Genomic DNA, 21,583 nt, shown 5'->3' with positions numbered 1-21,583 from the left:
TGGATTACATTAACATTTACCACGACTAACTTGATGTAATGAAGCATATAGACTCTCTTAATAGATGGACTATATTAAACATCAAAATATTTTTTCAGTTCCGTACTTAAAAAAAACTGTACTAATAATTATAATAATTTTAGAATAAAAGTGTCTATTTATAGAAATAAGTTTATGAAAATAAAAAAGAAACAACAAAAATATTAAAATACTTTTATTTAACACACGCATCGTAATTTAATTCACTGTTTAAATCACATTGGCTATGAAAATCCATAGCCACTTTAAAGAAATGAAAAATAATCATTATCATCATTAATTAAATTTAAGAATTAAAGAAAGAAACTAAAATAACTTTAAACCAAAAATAACAAATTTTAATAAGTTAACTTTAAGTTTTTGTAACAGTTGTTTATAAGTAAGAATTTTTATCTGTTTTGTTAACTGACAAACTAATCGTATATTACCTGAAAGTAACTAAAAATATAATATAACAATAAAGATAATATTTACAATATCACTTATTTATTTTTTAAATGAAGTGATATCCAACCCTCTTTGGGATTTTTTAAAGCAAACATTATTTGCGTTTGACACATTCTAAATGTTGGAGGTAACTCTGACCGCCTTTATAGTGTTTTAGATATATGTAAACAATTAACCGATACTAATAGTGTTCCAATTGTATTTAGTAGTTCCACTCTCATATTACACATATATCCTTCTCTATGCGTTTGAGACAATACGCAAAATACGCAAAAAACGGAAGCGTTGAATTCCTCCACTGAACAAGCACATTTTTATTTAGCGAATGTTTCAGTTTTACCTTTTATTCCGGCGACATTATTATTTTAAAAAAATATTGCCATTTCCTGACTGTTTCTTTATCATAATTAGCCATTAATAATGTTAATATTTTCATAATTAATTAGTCAGTTAAATAAATGTCAAAAGTCCTTTGGATTGAAAAGTCGGCGAGCCTTAGATCGGCCAGTGTCGGTTTTTGCATTACTTGACCGTAATTTCTTTACCTGGCTCATATCTGGTTCAAAATCACTTGAATCTGATGAATCATGTCGGCCATTTGAAATTTTATTGGAATTGTTTATATTGTTTTCTCTATTTTTGTTTATTAAACTGTTTGTGTCATTATGTCGATCACTTTTACGTATTTTTTTGGATTTTTGATTTATTTTATCGTTACTAGTATTTTGAAGATTTTTAGAAGTTTTATTTGGACTTTTGTTTAAATTTATCGTTTTGTTTATAGGCTTGGATTGTTTTTCATCATCACTAGTCGATATATCGATATCTTCTTCTTCAGTTGAACTTTTGCGTGCACGTTTTCTGCTATAGTTTAAATTGGTTTTGCTGGTTTTAGAATTTTGTGCATTAGTACTCAGCAGTCTCTTACTCTTAACTTGATCTTCAGTGTCAGTCTCTTGTCGTTCAGATGAAATATTGCGTTTACTTCTTCTGCTTTTATTTATAGTATTATTTATCGAAGTCAGTTTTTTACTTTTTGTTTGATTATCACTAGTATCTGTATCTTCGTTGGTTGAAACATTACTTACACTTTTCTTATTTTTTAAATCATTATTTTTGATACTTTTAGAATTTTGTTCGTAATTACTTAAGCGTTTTTCATTTCTTTGATCATTACTGCTGTCGGTATCTTGTCTGTCCATTAAAGATTTACGTGTGCTTCTTCTAATAATACTTAAGTTAGAAGCACTAATGTTTTTTGAGTTTTGTCGTCCGCTCTTTGTTTGACCATTATTAGTGTCCGTGTCTGTTCGATCAGTTGAAATTTGACGTGCATGTCTTTTGCTATTATTTAAGTGTTTGTTATTTTTTGAATTTTGCAGATTTACTCCTGCACCACTTACACCATTTACATTATTTTTATCATTCCTATCGTCATGGTCTTCTCGATCACTTGAAAATTTACGCTTACGTTTTTTATTACTCTTAAAAATATTGTTTTTGTTGTGTTTAGAATTATTGTCTTTTGTTGTATCAATAACACTACTTTCGGCATTTTGTCGGTGTCGACGTAAAAGTCGTAGCGGTCTAACATTTTTATCGGTATTATAACGAGCTGAATCAGAATCTGGTGTAGAATGTTTTAATGCAAATTTTTTAGTGAGTTCCGAATATGTAGGTGTTCGTGCTTTTGTTTGTTTTCGTTTTTCTTTAGGGGAAGTCTCAATAGCGCTTGACCGCAATGTCCTCTTACTTTTATCAATTTTAGAATCTGCAATTTAATAAAGTCATTTTTATGCAATGAGTTTTATGGAAAACTGTATAGATATTAAAAAATCTTATTTTCTTTGCAAAAGCATATGATTGTATAAACCCATTAATTATTGATTAGATTTATGGGATGAGATATGATTAATGAGATTCCACTACATGTATTTAATAAAAAAGAACATCTAAAATAAGACACATCCCATCGATACCTTAATTTGCAATTTTACATGTTACGACGAATACGTTTTGTTATTTATCGCAAATCACTTACTAAAAATAACGTTTACTTAACGCTTACTAAATATTGGTATTTGTAGTATCAGTCATCATCGTCATTATTGTTATTGTATTCGTCGTCTCTTGTAAAACCCACGTAGATGGCGTTAACTGACTTGCGTGATTAGAATATCGATATAAAAAAATCTACACAAATATAATCAAAAGTCAAAACAAAAAAATCACCTATTTTCTTATACATTCTTGGTTCTTCACTTTCCCTTGACTCCGCTGTATAATCCGAATCATGATTATTTCTGGATCGATCGCTAGATGAATTTAAGAAACCTGTAGAATGGGAAGGAGTAGGGGACTTACGTAGGGGGGAGCGGGGACGACGAGACCAAGCGCTTATAACTCGTTTCTCCTTGTAAATTGAGTTCTTTAGCATTTTCTTTGATTTTAGTTCTCCTGTAATATAACGTTATGAGGTAAATTTCCGGAATGGTTAATGGTTGTGGATGGGCCATTAGAATTCTAATATTGATATTTTTTTTAGCTTCACGCATAATGCAGTGCAAGCGAGGGAACCTACAGTTAAGGTAATCTGTTCCCAACTTTATGCTTAAGTTAAGATAGACAGAGGGAACCATGTGTGGGGAACACTCCGTTTTCATTTTCCGCCGAATTATGGGGACATTGCTTGTTGCGTGGCGAATTCAACGTCGTGTCTTGCCTCGACGCCAGAGCGAAGAAATGAAAATATACATTTTAATAAATATTTCATTTTCAGTGAGGATCTAACCCACAACCTGCCATCGTGCCCCTGCACTGGCCTTAAGTACCATTAATATGAACTTAAAAAAACTGGCGAAGCCGCGCAAGGGCTGCTAGTGTGCAATATAAATATTGCATGACATCTTTACGATTAAACGTAGCAAATTTGTTTAAAATATATTTATACAACATCACGCTTTTTCCCATATATTAAAAAACTTTGTTTGGTTTCTTTGCTTTCTTCGTTAAAAATATATCATTGTCATAATTTGGAGTCTGGACTGGTCTCAACACTAAGGTCTCAATAACCATAAAGGTCCGCCTAAATTCAAAATGTGAAATATACTTATGTACTTTAAGAAAAATAAATTCTTACCAGCTGCAGCAGCTGCTCTTAGTCTTGCAGCTTCATCTGGAGGTATCGCCATATTACCCAAAGAGGGTAGCAACGACCTCAGATATCGATTCCGAAGTGAATGCCATGATCTAACTAAATAAAGAATCAATTAAAAATATAACTTTAAAGACAAGCTTTTTTATGGTGTATTGTATTTTACAAATTCATTTTTTTTTCAGTTTCACGCTGCATCCCGCACACAGCAGGGTAGGCAGAGGGCAACTTAGAGTTAAGACACTCCGTTGCCCTACTTTCTGCCGAATTCTGGAGGCATTCCCCGAGTGGGGATCGAACCCCCAAACTGTCACACCCTTGTGCCTTGAAAAATATATTTGCTCAGTGATAAATCTTTGTAGTTATAGTTAGTAGTTAATTTTGCAAGTAACAGAATCAGCACATACTTTTTTGATCTAATTAGGTTTAATATTTTTATTTCCTTGCTCTGGTAATTAGGCAAACCCGGTGTTGAGTCCCGCTACTCAACACGCAATGCCTTCTCAACACCAGATTCCCTCTGCTTGTCTTGTTATAAGCGGGATATAGCGAGAAGCTAAAATAAGAGGCCGTCGTGGCGTGGTGTGGAGGGGCACAAGGGCGCGCGGACTACAACGCGACAGCAGCAGACAAAACAAAAAATAAACGCTCGGCGTTGAGTTCCGTCACTCAACACACAATGCCTCGAAAAATTCGGCGGAAAGTGGGGAATGGAGTGACTTAATAGTAAGTTCCCTCTGAGTAAACCAAAAAGAACCTAAAATGAACTCACATCGTCCAGTTTTCTTATGGAATATCGGCTGTAATTCCCTCCATAGGTTATTCCCGTTGACCTGCCTTGCCCGACCTGGACCGCGAACCCACTGTACCATCACTAAGTCCTCTGCTGAAGTATACGGCTGACGAGTCGAATCACCTCTGATATATAACCTAATGTATGTATTGTAGCCGTTGTAGATGGCGGTGGGTTTGAATCTTGTTTGATATTATTAATTATTATAGAATAGATACAAAGGCCGTGGCGGCAATGCGACAGTTGTAAGTTCGATTCCCAGTCAGGGGAATTAATTATTTATTTTCATTTCTTCGCTCTAGTAACAATATAAAAACTCAGCGTTGAGATCCACCACCCAACCAACCCAACACGCAAGATCTCAAAATTAGGTGGAACATGTAATGCACTAATACATTTATATACCTATAGGCATAAAATAGTGGTTGTGAGTACAATTATCTATTAATATATTTATACTGGTAAAATGCAGAATGTAGCCAGAAGCTCAAGATCATATCCCGATCCATACTCTTCATAAGGCTAAGCGAGGGGAAACAAGTACGAGAGTGAAGATGGTGTGCATCTGTCCTCGCCTCGCGTCTCTTTACGTCGGTGTTTGGAAGCCAAGGAATAGTCATAATGGACAATGGGTCAGTCCAACGTTTTTTTGTTATCAGCATATAATATAAAAATAGGTAATTCGAGACAAAAAGATGTTTTTATTATTTTCCTATCTTCAAAAACGACTAAGATATAAAACAAATCTCAATAAAGTACGGCCCCCCGCCAAAATTTGACTAAGCGTGTGACGTCATGCTGCGTTTTGCCAGTCGGCGCTTGCGAACATCTTCATACTTTGACCCGTCGTCGTTTCAGGCGCCAATTGCAAAGATTTAATAAAAACGCGGTAAAGTCATTCTGTTATTTACTCTCCGCCCATCAAGAGTTAATTGACTAAATTCTATATCGCCCTGTAAGTTCTCTCGAGTATCTAACTCACAATTATTATATACAATACTTTCGACCCCAAAAATAACCTCTTAGAAGTCGAATATTGCAAATTCCCGTCTTAGCGAGCACCTACGTCCTATAAATAACTCCTATGCAAAATTTGAGATTCCTAGCACTCGTAGTTTCTGAGATTTCGTGATGAGTGAGTGACCTTTCGATTTTATATATATAGATTAAGTTCGGTTTGAATTCACATATACAGTGTTCCAAGTTAGATTACGGATTCGAAACAAACATTAATAGATTTTATTTTAGCTCTATATTCTATCCTAAATGTAAGAGGGTAGTTAGAGGGTATCTAGTGTTAAGACTCTCCGATCTCACTTTCCGTCGAATTCTTCAGATATGGCGTGTTGAGGGATGGAACCCACAACTTGTCGTGGTTACAGTCACAATCTTGTGCCTTTGTGCCACCATTGAGGCCTGAGGACTATACAATATTTCTTAATCATTATTTATTTACTATGAAAAACAATTGAATTTATAGCGAAACCGCGACAGCTAACCGAGTCAAAGTACGCAAGCGCCTACTGGTAAGACATGACAAGAAGCATGACGTCACACGCTTAGCCAGATTTGGCCGCGAAAAGCGTACTTCAATGTTTAATATCTCAAGTCACTTTTGAAGATAGGAAAAAAAAACAGATTCTTTTTTCTCGATTTACCTATTTTTTATATACAGGATGTCCCAGGTGTCAACGATAAAACGAAACCAGGTGATAGACCTAGTCGTGACAGTTATGAGAAAAATATAAAAAAAAAATCTTTGTCATGTATTTTTCATATTATATTGATTTTAAAAAATATCGGAAAAACCGACACCCTGTGATGGTTTTTCAAGTCCCTGCACTACAAATATTATTCTTTCTCCATTTTTTTTTCTGTAATGTAATCATGAGTAACCCTTCTGTGAGTTACAGTTTAAGATTTAAACATACCTGCATCAGTTTTCAATAAAATGTGGTGTTTTTGCCAAACATTAAATTCAAAATATTTACTACACCCAAATTTAACCGACTGTACTATAAAAATACTACTATTATATATACTATAATATATGATTATAACAAAAAAAGTCGGTGTGACTCATTGAGTTGTATCAAGAAAAGTAACAATGACATTTAAAAGTATATATTAAAATATATATTATGTAACTATTGTCATAGGTCAATTTTAGACTTACCGTTTCGCAGTCACGACAGCTAGACGTGGCATCTTCGTTTTATTTCTCTTGTCACTCTGTTTGTCACTATCACTGCTCACCAACACTGAGTCACTATCATTTTGTGACTCTTTGTTATTTAATTCATTAGATACAACTTTATCACTAACTTTTTGTTGGTCAACTATTTTCTCCTTGTTATTTTTATCAGTCGTTTTATTTTGTTTTTCTGTTTCCTTTTGTTTCATTAATTCGTTTTCATTTTTTTCTTTATGTTTTTTTAGTGAATCATTTTGTCTTAACGACTCGTTCTTTTTAGCCTGTTCATTATTATTTTTTAAATAATTTTCTTTCATTTTTTCTATTTTATTTGGTGATTCATTTGTTTTCTCATTTTTATTTGTTATTATTGCATTCTTATTCTTCTCTAAATGATTTTGGTTCGTTAAATCGTTTTTTGACAGTGGTCGTGATTTACTTCCTTTAACCAAGCCTGTAGATGATAAAAGTTTCTTTCCAGATTTCATATCTCTTAAGACAACTTGACTGATTCTCTCACCCAAGACACCGCTAGATCTTTTACTTTTCTTGCAAATGACATCTTTTACTACATTCTCTTTGTCAAATTCATTTTTATATGTTGTATTTTTCACCCGTATTTTTCGCCTCGCGCGCAATCTATATTTACTACTGCTTACTTGACTGGCTTCGTCTACGCTTTGGAGGCCTAAATTTTTCATGAAATCTTTAAAAGATTCCATCGACCTGCTTTTCTTTTTAACTAATTCAGTAATTTCTTTAGATCTTTCTATGTTCACTAAAGGATTAAGTTTGTAGAAAACAAGACATTTGTAAAGATCGTCGCTGTCAAAACGTTCTAAATCAACACCAAATACGTTATCATCATCGTGTTCAACAAATGTTCTTATCAATAATATATCTTCTTCACTAATTAACAATTCTTTAGGTGGCTCTTGTGTTTTAGATGATTTACCACGTTGAGCTAGTGATGTAGCTAATTTTCCATCACTATTGGTATTTTGTGAATCTGTTGTGTTAAATACATCACTCTCGCTCGATGATCTTTTATTTTTCTTCGTTCGTTTGATTGATATTTCCTTACTTTTGTCTTTTATATTATTTGTGCAATTTGATTTTTTTATAAAAGAGTGGTTTAAGTTGTCATTTATTGTAGATTCAGTGACTTTGTGTGAAATATTTTCGTTAGTTATAGTACATTGAACTGCTATAGTACTAGTTATAGGCTTAACTATGTTATTAAAGTTTGCATCTGTATTTGAGCTGTAATATAATAAGAAAATATATTTATATTATAGTTTATATTGGAATAGTTTATATTGGAATACTGCATTAAAAAAAAACTTTTATCATTAATTTAATTGGAAAATATGAAGGAAAATCGTTAAGTATAATTGCAAGAGTGAGCTTAATACTACTTTTGTTTAGATTCACGCGTTAACCGGATACGGCAGGGTAACCAGGGAGGCGTTAAGAGTGACGGTGGCGCTTTGAACTTGCCGCTTACTTCCAGAGCAAAGAATTGAAAATTATTTAAACATTTAATCATAGAGTGGCGACCATGGCTTCAATTAATAATAGAATATTAGACAACAATGATCTATTTTTACATGTCACAAATAATAAACGGCGGAACACAACACCGCACTGGTGTTGATTTAGTCACTCTTATCACAATGGGGAATTAAAAATAACTTCATTCTCTTGAGGGGGGATAGAACCCACCACCATCCCGTTTACAGTAAGTGGCTGTCTAACTCCACCTCAAAGTCAAATACAGTAAACTCTATTTAATGTCGGTGAAGGGGCTGTGCATTTTTTTTTATTTCAGAATTGTCAATAAATATAGACATTTCTAATAAATAAGAATGAAAATAAATAAGAATGGTTCTAATAAAGCGCGGCGTTAAGTTCCATCACTCAACACGTAATGCCTCAAGAAATTCAGCAGAATGTGCGGAACGGGGTGTCTTACATTTTCATATTTTCCCTGCCTACTATGTTCCTAATATTATATTGTTATTTAATCAAGTAAAATAGAGGACGAATTAATTAAGAAATGAAAAATATATTATGTGATGATTATACTGGAAATTTGAAAGGAAAATAATTTGTTATGGACACGTGACTGTTTAAGGTTGCTTAACTGGGATTATTACATTTGTTTTATTAAATATTTTATTGAAAGTGTGTTTTTAATATTTTAAAGTAATTTATTTTATGGCTTTTCATGGTGCAGGGGTACAAGCCTGTGACTGTAAACGCAATTGGTTGTGGGTTCGATTCCTACTAGGGAACTGAAATATTTAATATTTTTCATTTATTCATTCTGATAATAAGGCAAAATTGATGTTGAGTTCTACCACTCAACACATAATTCTTTTGGAATTTAGCAGTAATTGGGAAATGGTAGTGGCTTAATCGGAAAGAAGTGTCTTAACACTAGGTTCCCGGTTCCCTCTGCCTACCCAGCTATGTGCAAATATAGCATAAAGCTAAAAATAATTAGTGATTGTTTTTTTACTTACTGAATGATATGTTGACAGCATTGTTGATGATGTAGACACTCATTGTTGGTTGGTTTTGCTTGTTCAACATTTTTAGTCTTTATATTTCTATAACAAATATATAATATATATGTATTATATTCAAATTCAAAATATTCTTTATTCAAATAAACTATTACAAGCATTTTTGAATCATCGAATGTACATATAAACAAAAAGTTACCACCGTTTCGGAAGGCAGTTCTGCTGAGAAGAGCCTTCAAGAAACCCAACAGTGGCTCTTTTCAAAATCAATGGTATATTTTACTATTACATTCGCTGGCAGCTATCCTGCGTTACATTCAATAGACATTAATTCCATACATGTTAATCCTCCAAATTTTCTTGTGCAGTGTAATAAGCTTTACTTGTTAGAATTTTTCTTACAAATATATAATATATAATATATATGTATTATATTCAAATTCAAAATATTCTTTATTCAAATAAACTATTACAAGCATTTTTGAATCATCAAATGTACATATAAACAAAAAGTTACCACCGTTTCGGAAGGCAGTTCTGCTGAGAAGAGCCTTCAAGAAACCCAACAGTGGCTCTTTTCAAAATCAATGGTATATTTTACTATTACATTCGCTGACAGCTATCCTGCGTTACATTCAATAGACATTAATTCCATACATGTTAATCCTCCAAATTTTCTGTTTTTTAAAACTTTAAGTCTATGTAAATAAAAAAGAGTATAAATTATAATTTGTAAATTTCTCTAAGTACAGTATAATAATTTGGCCACTTCTAGAGGTAAAATTTTTTTTTTTAATTAACGTTAAGAAAATAAAAACAGCTTCACATTGTAGGGTAGGCAGAGGGAACCCAGTGACACTCCATTCCCCACTTTTGCCCAAACGCCACACTTTTGCTGACACCAGACCGAAAAAATCTCTATATATGCAGTAAAATATAGTAAAATGTTTTGTCTGTACATTTAGTATTTTTGACTGAAATGGATAGAGGGACACTTAAAAAAAATAATGGAAAGCAAACATTTTTTTTTGAATTTCTTGGCTGCCTGTCTGTATATATGATCACGCTAATCTCCGAAAGTACTGAACCAATTTACTTCAAACTTTCACCAATTGCTTTGTTTTCACTCAACTTAACATATAAAGTTTGTTTCATCAAAATCAGTTTATTAACAAAAAAGTTATTGGCATTTCAATGAACTCAAGGCATGAGTTTGTCTGTAAATATAAAGCAATCCATACTATACTTAAACTTATAATAAATCTGTATTTGTTTGTGATAAATTTACAAAGAATATTATAATTCCTTACTCAAATCTATTTAACATTTAAGGCTGTTTCTGAATGAGTAAATTAAATTATTCATTGACATCAACACTTATGATTGTCGGTCAATTCTGTTTATTAATTGAATAATCATGTAGTTCAAATGGGTGAAGCCGCTAATTAATATATAAATTGACATAATTATTTTATTTCTTCGAGTGGGGATTGAACCCAAAACCTGTCCCATTTAAAGTTACAGTAATTTAATTGAGATAAAATACTCATATAGATACTTGGGATCCCGGGATGAACATAGGATACTTTTTTTCTGATATTTGTAATATTTTCGATATATATCCATGTATTAAAATACTTATCAATTTCACATGCAATTTATTCCGCCATTGTTAATAACAACCGTTGCGTTGCTAAGCAACGATTTGCAAAGTTTGTTGTTATAAAATGTCACCCAAAATGAGTTTGCTTAACGCATCTCTCTATTGAAAACTGAAAATAATTTCATAAATATATTTAATAAATATTTGTATAGTTCAAGCGGCCTTAGTCGCGTTCGGGTCCACTAGTATATATATATATATATATATATATAAGTTATGCATTGTTCTCAACTTCACCAACAAAAGTATCAGAACCCTATATAATAGCAGAGAGTTCTGTGTTCACACAGGATAAAATTCAAACTCAAAAGTTTTGTTCATCAATTTCTCAAAGACAGGATTTATTATATTTGCAAGATATTGTAATTTCAGCTTGTAATGGACTTATTATGTTGATATTTGGTTTGCTGAAAATGTTTAACACATTATAACTTACTGTTCAAATTACTCAGCAGTTTTTAGCAGGAATTCAAATAATGCTGTTTGAGTTGCTCACATATAAAGTACTGTAAAGGATCGTTAGCGAGTTGTATGCACAATTTGTTTTCATATACAATATATTCAAAGAAAAAGGAACAGGTAAATAAGATTTTTATTTAATTTGGTTTTTAACCTACACTTCAGCATCAAAGTTGCTATGTTGAACAGTAATGAAAATAAAAACTTGTAACACAGAGGCTTAGAGGTTTAAATACATATAAATAAGGTTGTTCATAAACATTTTGGCATGACATTGTTATTGTCCTTAGAAATTTACCTTATTTGAGAAAGTCGAGGGCCATCATGTACAGACGTTGGTTTTCCAGCTGCTAATGCCTTAAAGCCACGTAAGACGGCATTCCTCTGAGTTAGTTCTAGCCTCCCGCCTCTTACACTTAGATATTCAACTATTCCCCATCCAGCAACTCGCCCTGTTGAAATGTTAATTTCACGCCATCTCCCACCGCCATACACAAAAAACTTTTGGCCTACCATATTTAAAGTTTAAAAATGTTTTATTAAACCATTATTTCAAAAAACTCAGCGAAGACGCTCACACGTCCCGTGCCGCCAATTTTGTCAGCGTGACTTTGACGTTGACTGTCAACGTTAACGGTTGACATAATTTGGATAGAAAATATTGTGTTTTTGAAACAAGTCATTAATTCCTAAATAATATTAGCGGCAAGGAACATCATACTTTATAGATTCTATACTCTATAGTATAGAGTAAACTATACTCGATTCATTATGGCAAGAGATAAAAGGTAAACATGTCAAAAAAGGATCCTTTTACATGACAGGTTTGATGTAGTTATTATATTAATTAAAAAAATTATTGATCTATGTAATTACGGAAGTAATATACTTAATAAATGAAAGATATCACACAGTAAATAATATTATCTCATTATAGAAATAGCATACCGGTAAAGCTCGAAAAAAATATATTTACAAAATTCTTAATTTTTTTTACACTACAATATTGGATATTTTATTTCTTTCTTTTATTATATTCTTTTCTTTTATTTATATTTTCGTTAATAAATTCTGAAATATAGTTAAAAGGTAAAACAAAAAAACGTTACAAATTCACATTTAAATTAACGTTAATTACCGGTAATTGCATATAGATACCTTAGTATCGTTATAATTTGGTAGTGATACTTGGTAACTTAACGGAATAATAACGTTAAAATAAGGTTAATTTTGCGTTAAATCTTAACGTTAAATTTAGTGTTACTTCGAAAGTAGAGGTAAAAGTAGCGGTATAAATTATCCTTTTATTTTGTTACCTTTATGTGACGTTGCCGTTGTATACAAGCCGCCTATCGACGTAGCGTCTCCCGTGCCCCGCCCTTTAAGCATCCTCGCACGCTGCTGCCTACTGCCTTTTCGTTTGTTGTTAGCTCAACTCGAATCTCAGTCGCACGCGCTTACATTTTTATTATCTACTTTCGCTTATTTATTTACATTTTATTTTGTTAAAAACAAAGATGGGGCGTAAAAAATTTAATGTCGTCTACAGATATTTTGAAGCAAATGATGATAACACTTCGACTTGTTTAATGGCAGAGTGTAGAAAAAAATTAAAGATAAATTTTGAAATATTTAATCATTAATATATGTATACATACATATAGAATACTGGCACCAATAACTGGTAAGCACCACTTGTTTACTTCCAAAATAATTTATTAAATTCTCAACATTAAACTAAATGCATATGAACTTCATGTTAATATTTATGATTTAGCACAATATGTTTTTACAAGTTTTTATTTTCTTCACCTGTTTTTTGTCTGCCAGTAATCAAATTTTGCAAGGTATTTTTTTCAATTGATCCGGTTCTGGATGACCGCTACTTTTTCCGATTGAGCTGAAATTTTGCATGCATGTATAAATCGGATGATATTATGACATAGAGCTGATCTGATTGTGGATAAACGACGCAGCCCCATCGAGTTCGAGCTCGTTTGATTCGTCTTGCTAACTAGTGAGTATAACTAGTGATAATCTCGAATTAAAAAAACTAAAAAGTTGAAAATAAAATTAAAGAAAAGAAACCTTTTTTAAAAAGTACCTTTTCTGATTTGTTAAAAAAATCTACTTCACGCTGTATCCCGCACACAACATGGTAGGCAGAGGGAACCCAGTGTTAAGATACTCCGTTCCCCACTTTCTGCCGAATTCTGAAGGCATTGCGTGTTGAGTGGCAGAACTCAACGCCGCGCTATGCCTCGACACCAGACCAAAGAAAGGAAAATATAAACGTAAATAAATATTTAACTTTCTCGAGTGGGGATCGAACCCACAACCGTCGTGTTACCGTCTTTACTCCGTTACTCTTGTGCCGCCGCGCCAAGACGGTCTCATCAATAATATTAATATTATTTCACAGTCATAATAAGACACAGTTATAATAAGTTTATATCACAGTCGACCAGTTCTTAGGGTCAAAAAACATTTAGGTAAACATATAATGCGACATCATATAAATTACTAGCGGACGCGAGCAGCTTCGCTTACTTATTTAGGGGTGAATTCTAATAAACCATGAAACATCTATTCAATGCAAAATTTTTTAGAGTCTAAATTTCAAATTTTATAACAATTGGTGGCGATTTAAAGATTTTTCCATACAAACTTTCAACCCCTTATTTGCACTTTTAGGGGGAGAATTCTAGAAAACGATGAAACACGTGTTCAATTAAATACTTTTAAAAATCAAAATTTAAAATTTTATAAAAATCTGTGCCGATTTAATTTTTTTTCCATACAAACTTTCAACCCCTATTTCACCCCTTTAGGGTTAAAATTTTTCAAAATCCCTTCTTAGTGGATGTCCAGATTACGAAAGTAATCATCTGTCCAAATTTGACGTTTCTACGCCCAGCAGTTAGGGCTGTGGGTGCGTCTTACCTCAGTCAGTGAGGACAAGTCCTTTTATATATATAGATAAACCACATTATTGTATACTAGTGAGCCCGTGAGGGGCTACGCCCGCTTGAAATAGAAATATTGATAAAGAAATTGAAAACTAAAGATTCAGTTAATTCAGTAAAACAGTTGTATAAAATACTTAACTGTTACGGCAATTAGCAAATTTCGAACTAAGTACTTTAAATTGACATAACTTTTTTATTAATGAACCGATTGTAATAAAATAAACCCTATATGTTTCCCAGAATAAATCAATTAAACTAATTCTGAGATTAGCGATTACAAACGCACAGACAAACATAAAAAAAAATTAAAAATCATTGTTTTGGGTTCTATTACGTTAATAAAGGTTCCCATTAATAAATAAGTTCAATAGTTTTTTAAATATTTTCCAAGTAGGTACAGACACCGACCCTCTTACGATTTTATTATAAGTATATTATTATAAATTATATATTTATTTATTATATATTATTGCATTACGCTAATTTGGTAGCCGTTCATGGTAGGCAATTTTCAATATTCAATGATAAAGCATTTCAAAATTTGCTGACTATGATACCTGAAAACATCATAACAATAAATGCTACAAATATCAAAGAATGTGTGCGCTTACTAGCTATGGAAAAAAGATTAGAATTATCTAAAATGTTTGGAAAATAAAATTATATCCATTAAAGTTGATATTATATCCCTGGCGTCGAGAAGCTTTTAGGGGATAAATTGTCAGTAAATATCAGAGGGACAGATTATATTAAAAAATTTAGGCGTTATTGAGATTTTTCAGCGCCGTACTTCAGACCACAATGGTGCCAATATGGTCAAAATGGGAAAACTTCTTAACGAGATAGACACTGCACAGGCTGGTCCAAGCTCAGAAAACACAGTCATTTCCCAGTTAAATATGTTTTTATTTGGGGTATGAAAATTCAGATTGTGAAGTGTGCCATCTGTATAGAAAATAAAATGCATAATTTACCTTTTAAGAATAACAGAAGAAGAGCGGAAGATGTATTGGAAATTGTTCATACGGATGTAAATGAACCTCACAGAACAACTGGATGCAATGGTGACAAATACTTTATGAGCTTCATCGATGACTATAACAAATTGGCAAAAGTTTATTGTATTAAGTTGAAGTATGAAGTCTTTGATTGTTTTATGGAATATGTTAATGAAATTTAAAATTTAACTGGGAAGATGATAACGAAACTAAGATGTGATAATGATAAAGAACACCTGAACAACAAGATGTACCAATTTGCAAGAGAGAAAGGTATAATGATAAAGTCCTGTCCACCATATGTACATGAATTGGTACTGCAGAGAGATACAACAGATCTATTATGGACATGGCTAGATGTCTTCTAGCAGAAGCAAAAGTTGACAGATGTTATTGGCCTGAAGTGATTAAAGCAGCAGCTTATATGAAGAACAGATCATTGTCAAATACAATAGTGAAGAAGACCCCTTATGAAATAGTTTTTAATAGGAAACCATCTGCAAATGAATTAAGATTATATGGAAGTAAAGTTTTTGTTAGAATACCAGAAGTAAAGAGAAGATTAAAGTGATCCCACTTTGATCTTCTCTTTATTTTGGCTGAATTTGGAATTCTACTGGGACATTCAGACGTTGGATATAGAGTATTGGTGAATAACAGAATAATAGTTGCCAGGCATGGTGACATCATTGAAGAAGACACAATGTGTGTGTGTTGTGATGATGAAAATGATACAAATGAGAAGAAGAAATCTCAAGAAGTGTTAACTGAACAAAGTGATACTGAGAACATCGACGACAATAAGAAAAATAAGGATGAAGATGTCAATGAAATAATAGGTGGAAATAGACCAAGGACCACCAGTTCGATTCGATGAAGAATTTGGATATTATTGTGTTTGTGCAAATTTCTGTGATGCTATGACTCCAGGTAACTTTGAAGAGGCGATAACATGCTATGAGTCTGAACAATGAAAGTATGCTATGGACAGTGAGATAAGCAGTCTTAATAAAAATAATACTTGAAAATTGGTAAATAAACCAAAGGACAAGGAAGTTCTAGATGTAAAATGGGTGTATAAAAGAAAACCAGGTGACTTTTTCAAAGCCAGGTTGCTGGTTCGAGGATTCTGACAAAAGGATAATGTTGATGATACATACTCGCCTGTTGTTAAAATGCAAACTCTAAAACTATTACTATCATATTCTTGTCAGTATAATTTAAATATTCATCAAGTGGATGTTGAAACAGCTTTTTTAATGGTAAAGTGTTATCTGAGGTGTATGTAAATCAGCCGCAAGGCTATAACGATTCTTCTAATAGAGTTTGTAAATTAAACAAAGCTTTGTATGATTTAAAAGAGAGCCCACGGGCTTGGTATGAATGTTTTAATGATTATATTGAAAATTTGGGTTTTCGTAGAAGTAAGTATGATTACTGTTTTTATGTTAAAACTGAAAATATTGTATCTGTATATATCCTTTTATTTTTTGATGATTTATTAATATCTTGCAAAGATATAGAAGTAATTAATAATATATTAAGAAACAATTGCATAATAAATTTAGAATGAAAGATCTAAATAAAGTAAAAAGCTATATTGGAATTGATATTCAATATGGTTATGATAATTGTGGTAATACCTTAACATTGAGCCAGGAAAATTATATAGAAACATTAGCAAAACTATATACTATTGAAATTCAAAACTGTTTAATACACCAATGGAACCTAATCTTAAGCTAATAAAATCAAATTTAAATGAGGATGTTAAATAGGAGAATTAAGAAAATTTGATAGGAGCACTCTTGTATATCAGTCATGGCACAAGGCCAGATATATCATTCAGTGCAAATTATTTAAGTAGATTTCAAAATTGTTATGATGAAACACATATCAAATATGCATTGCGAATTCTAAAATATTTGTATTTAACTAAAAATCTTAAATTGACATATAACCAATGTCCCAAAACTGATATTATACCGACTGGGCTGGGGATATTGTTCACAGAAAGTCAACCACTGGTTTTGTAATTAGCTTATAATCCCATTTATTGGAAATCTAGAAAACAAAACTGTGTTACTAAGTCATCCACTTTTGCAGAATATATTGCTTTATCTGAGGCTATAACAGAAATTAGCTTCTTAAGAAATGTTATTAATGATGTATTTATTGAAATTTCTGAGCCTGTAAAAATTTATGAAGATAATTCTGGAGCTCTTGCTATAGCTAAATATAAAAACTTTACAAAAAATTCTAAGCATATAGAAGTACAATATCATTATGTTCATGAAAATGTTAAAAACAAACATTGCTGATATTTTTACTAAATGATTGGGGAAAGTTAAGTATATCAAATTCAGAGAAATGTTGAAATTGATATAAATTTTGCGTTTTGTTTTGTTAAGAATTAATTAAACATGTTCATTTAAACTTTGTTATTTATATGTAATATTTGAATATGATTAAATGTTTCTCTGTTATGCTTATTGGTAAATAAAAATGTAAGGAGGCGTGTTAGTTTGTAAGTACATTTATATTTACTGTTTTGGCAACTCCTATTTTATGTTTAGTCCAATGGCAACATTAAGTTGTTAGTTTGTTCCTACAATGGCTGTTTTATGTATGATGTACAAAATGTGATTGTTCTAAATAAATATATATAAAAAGACAATTATTTGTCAAGATAATGATTCATCATTCATCCAGTATCTTAACATTTTCTATAGAAAAAAGTTATACATGTCGAGATTTGAAAGTGTCACATGTTGGCGGTATATAGAATAAAAATGGAAAAAACCACTGATTGGCTAGCGTAATAGTTCTCGAAACTATCTTTAGTGTCAAATAAGTAATCCGCGGTTGTGTTGTTGAAATAATGGACGTGTAATCACCTAGTACAAATTAGTACCATCTGTTAGAAAAGGGTTAATCTCTAACTGTGAGTCTCTTGTAATTGCGTCTGTGTTCTGCCCTTAAGACGCTCCCATTAAAGTTTCCAGTAAAAAACCATCAAATATTTTGCAAATCCTCAATTTTTGTTACATGTCGTACAAGATGCTTCACTCCATGCCTCTTTGTGTTCCAGGGTATCAAATGCTTAATGATAATCAACAAACACCATATAAAGAGGATGGTTATATTCTTGGCATTTTTCAACAAGTTGTTTAATTACATGTATATGATCTATTGTCGAAAATCCTGATTGAAATCGAGCCTGTTCCCTTGGTTGTTGTTCATCAAGCTTTTGGTGATACGTTCTAGTTTTAGTCATTATTATTTTTAAGAACACTTGATATACATTAGACATGAGACTAATGAGACATGAGACAAGCACGTTGTGAAACAGACAGCGAGGACCTAATAAGTAAGAAGAAATCACTATACGAGTCTGTAGGGAATTTGCACAAGTCTTATTATATTCTTTATAAACACGCTATATTAGCGCCCTGGATTTATTCGCTACAAATGCAATTGTGAAATTTTGTTCCACTGTTGTTTTGTAGCGTATAAATAACCAAATTAAATATACAAGAAAGAGAGACTTACCTAATATTCAAGTCTCGTCTCATTAACAGCGTCGTAATCTCTCCTCTCAAGAAATAAATATCGCTATAAATGAAATTATAATTTTTTTATCGAAAGATGACCAGGTACTTCCCTTCGACAAAAACAAGCTTACCATTCGCAAAAAGTAAGCAAGAAAAAGAAAGCTTGTTGGACATACACGATGATATTTCTAATCAGCTAGAAACAAATAACAATCAACTGAATAAATATTTAAAAGATTGCATCCAGTTATATTTGTCGGAGCAATTATTACAACGAAATGCCAATATATACTGCTATTGGAATAGTAGACCTTTTCCTTCGCTTAGAAAAGCGGTGTTGAAATATTTGTCCGCTCCACCAACCAGTGTTCCGAGTGAGCCAAGAACACTCCTACACACCTACACATTTTCGCCTAAATAGTTTTTAGGCGAAAATGTGGAAAAGCTACTTTTCTTGGCATATAATATTAGACTTTTTAATTATGAGTATTAAAATATGTGTATGATTTCTTCTTCTTTTTTTATTAAGTTGTATTGAACTTTTTTTGAGACTGATAATTATGTAATACTTTAGTGGCAGTAATTTTTAAGAATTTTATATTATTTTTTTGTCAGTTAAGAATCAGAATAAGTTAATTCTAAGGAGAATAAGTAAAATATTTTGATTCTCATTCTCATAAGTTATAAAGTTGATTTTTAATAAAGCTTACTGTGATTTTTAATTATAAAAAAACTAATATGTTTATGTTAATTAGAAATTACATGTTTGTTTATTCATTCTGAATTGTTAAAATAAATAACACTTTTACTAGCATTCTGTCTATTCTTTTTTTTTAAATTTCTTTTCGTTCTTTTTATTTTCTTTCTTCTTGTAATTGTTATTACCAATAAATTATGATTATGATTATGCAATAGTAGATTAATGCCAGTCGTGGCGTAGGGGCACAAGATGTGAATCAACTGAATAAATATTTAAGAGTGATTTGACATTACAAAATCATCTTTAATAAATGATATGATGAATATACTCAGCTGATATATTCATAAAAGGAATCGATTCAAAAGACGGAGATACTCTTCAACCTTGGTTTTGTAAATTTAAAATTAAAATTAGGTGAAAATTATATAATGCAAAAATTTTATATTTTTGATGATTTACAATTGCCATATGATGGAATCATTGGCACTTTTCATAGCTTATAACGGTAAACTAAATTATAATACCACTATCTTAGAAATTAAAAATTATAAAACCAAATTACTTTATAATGAACCCAGTTATTTAATTAAACCTATATCAGAAACTGTCATAGAATGCACTGTAGAAAATCCAGAACTAAAAGAAGGTATGATATCGGATAAACAAGTAGCGATAAATGATTTTATTTTAAACTGTTTATATATATTTTATATAATATAAAATTAATTAGCAATTGCAATAATGTAACAGAACTTAGAACATCACGTTTAAATTGTGAAGAAAACTCTTAAATCTTTGTTCTCAGTATTTAGATGTTTTCCACCTTCCCGACGAAAAAGTTTCTTACACAAATGAACTTATTAAAACAACCAAACCATCACCAAATTAAAACTAATTCTAATATTCCTATTAATACCAAGTCTTATAGATTACCCCAGTGTCATAAAGAAGAAGTAACTTATCAAATAAATAAAATGTTGGACCAAGATGTGGTTGTGTTGTTGATTCGTTTCAACGTTTAAAAAGGACGGTTACATACACCTCCACAATTTGCATGAATGGCACGTGGATAATCCACATTTGATGCGGGAAGACAGATCACAGTACCACTTTAAGGTAAGCACGTGGACGGGAATTTTGAATGGTACAGTTATTGGTCCATTTGAGCTGTCAGAGAAGTTAACTGCTCAGGTCTATTTGGACTTCTTACAGAACCAATTACCACATTTATTGGAAAAAGTGCCACTAAACATTTACGGTAGCATGTGGTATCAACACGATGGCTGCCCAGTGCATTACGCTAGCACAATACGAGAGTTTCTGATCCAAATTACCCCGATAGGTGAATTGGGCGGGGTGGTACAATTTCATGGCCTACCCGTTCACCAGATTTAAATCCCATCGATTTCTTTTATTCTGGAACGATAAAGGAAAGAGTGTACTCTAAACCTATTCCAAATTTAGCCGAGCTGCGCCAAAGCATTATAGAATCTACTGAAAACATTAACTCAAAAAGACTCGCCCGTCTTATTACGTAAAAAAATATACAGTGGGTAAAAAAAGTATTTGCACACCTAATTTTTTTGAAATTACACCTAGAAAAACACAGAATGATTTCAGTTAATTATTGTATTTAATAGCTTAATCTATATGTATTTAGAATTGATTATTAAAAATTCTTAGAAAACAGAAATAAAAAAATTAGATGGTAAAAACACCTTTTTTAAAGTCAAATAAGTATTTGCACACCAACCATTCCCTAGATACAATGTTATTCCCACGACATTTTGTCACTTTAGGTAAAATGTGAACATTGTATGTATACATGTGAACATCGGGAAACGTATTCTAATAACGAGACATTTGTTTAGTGTTCAGAAAAAATCTTGAAGCCAACATGCCGAAAGAATTTGAACTGTCGTTATCGACGCGTGAAGAAATTATTTTACTCCGTAATGAAGGTTGAAGTTATCGCCAAATCGGGTCAAATTTAAAATTAAATTACTCGACTGTGTAGTAAATTATAAAAAACCGAGAAGAAATGGGTAGTGTTTAAAATAAGGCAAGGTCCGTTCTTCCGAA

At 31.8% G+C, this 21,583-nt stretch overlaps 1 protein-coding gene across 2 annotated transcripts; it reads right to left on the bottom strand.

The window, feature by feature from the left end:
* Positions 1-201: 201 nt before the first annotated feature.
* LOC146530437 (uncharacterized) lies at positions 202-11,935 on the bottom strand. Of its 2 annotated transcripts, none has more exons than XM_085201000.1 (7): positions 11,579-11,935; positions 9,156-9,242; positions 6,610-7,890; positions 4,413-4,558; positions 3,626-3,739; positions 2,719-2,943; positions 202-2,257 (listed from the first exon to the last, which is right to left on the bottom strand). In XM_085201000.1, exons 1-7 carry the CDS (start codon positions 11,794-11,796, stop codon positions 948-950), a joined length of 3,381 nt encoding a protein of 1,126 aa, XP_085057126.1. In that variant the 5' UTR covers positions 11,797-11,935; the 3' UTR covers positions 202-947. The 2 variants fall into 2 exon arrangements, with proteins under 2 accessions (XP_085057126.1, XP_085057125.1); XM_085200999.1 differs by having other exon boundaries at positions 4,413-4,570; positions 11,579-11,933.
* Positions 11,936-21,583: the final 9,648 nt, after the last annotated feature.

Source organism: Heliconius melpomene, chromosome 17, assembly GCF_056956725.1.
Source record: "Heliconius melpomene rosina isolate 202511_hmr_F chromosome 17, ASM5695672v1, whole genome shotgun sequence".
Taxonomy (NCBI): Eukaryota; Metazoa; Arthropoda; class Insecta; order Lepidoptera; family Nymphalidae; genus Heliconius; species Heliconius melpomene.
Note: the sequence above shows the minus strand (reverse complement) of the source record. Positions and strands in the feature narration are given on the sequence as shown.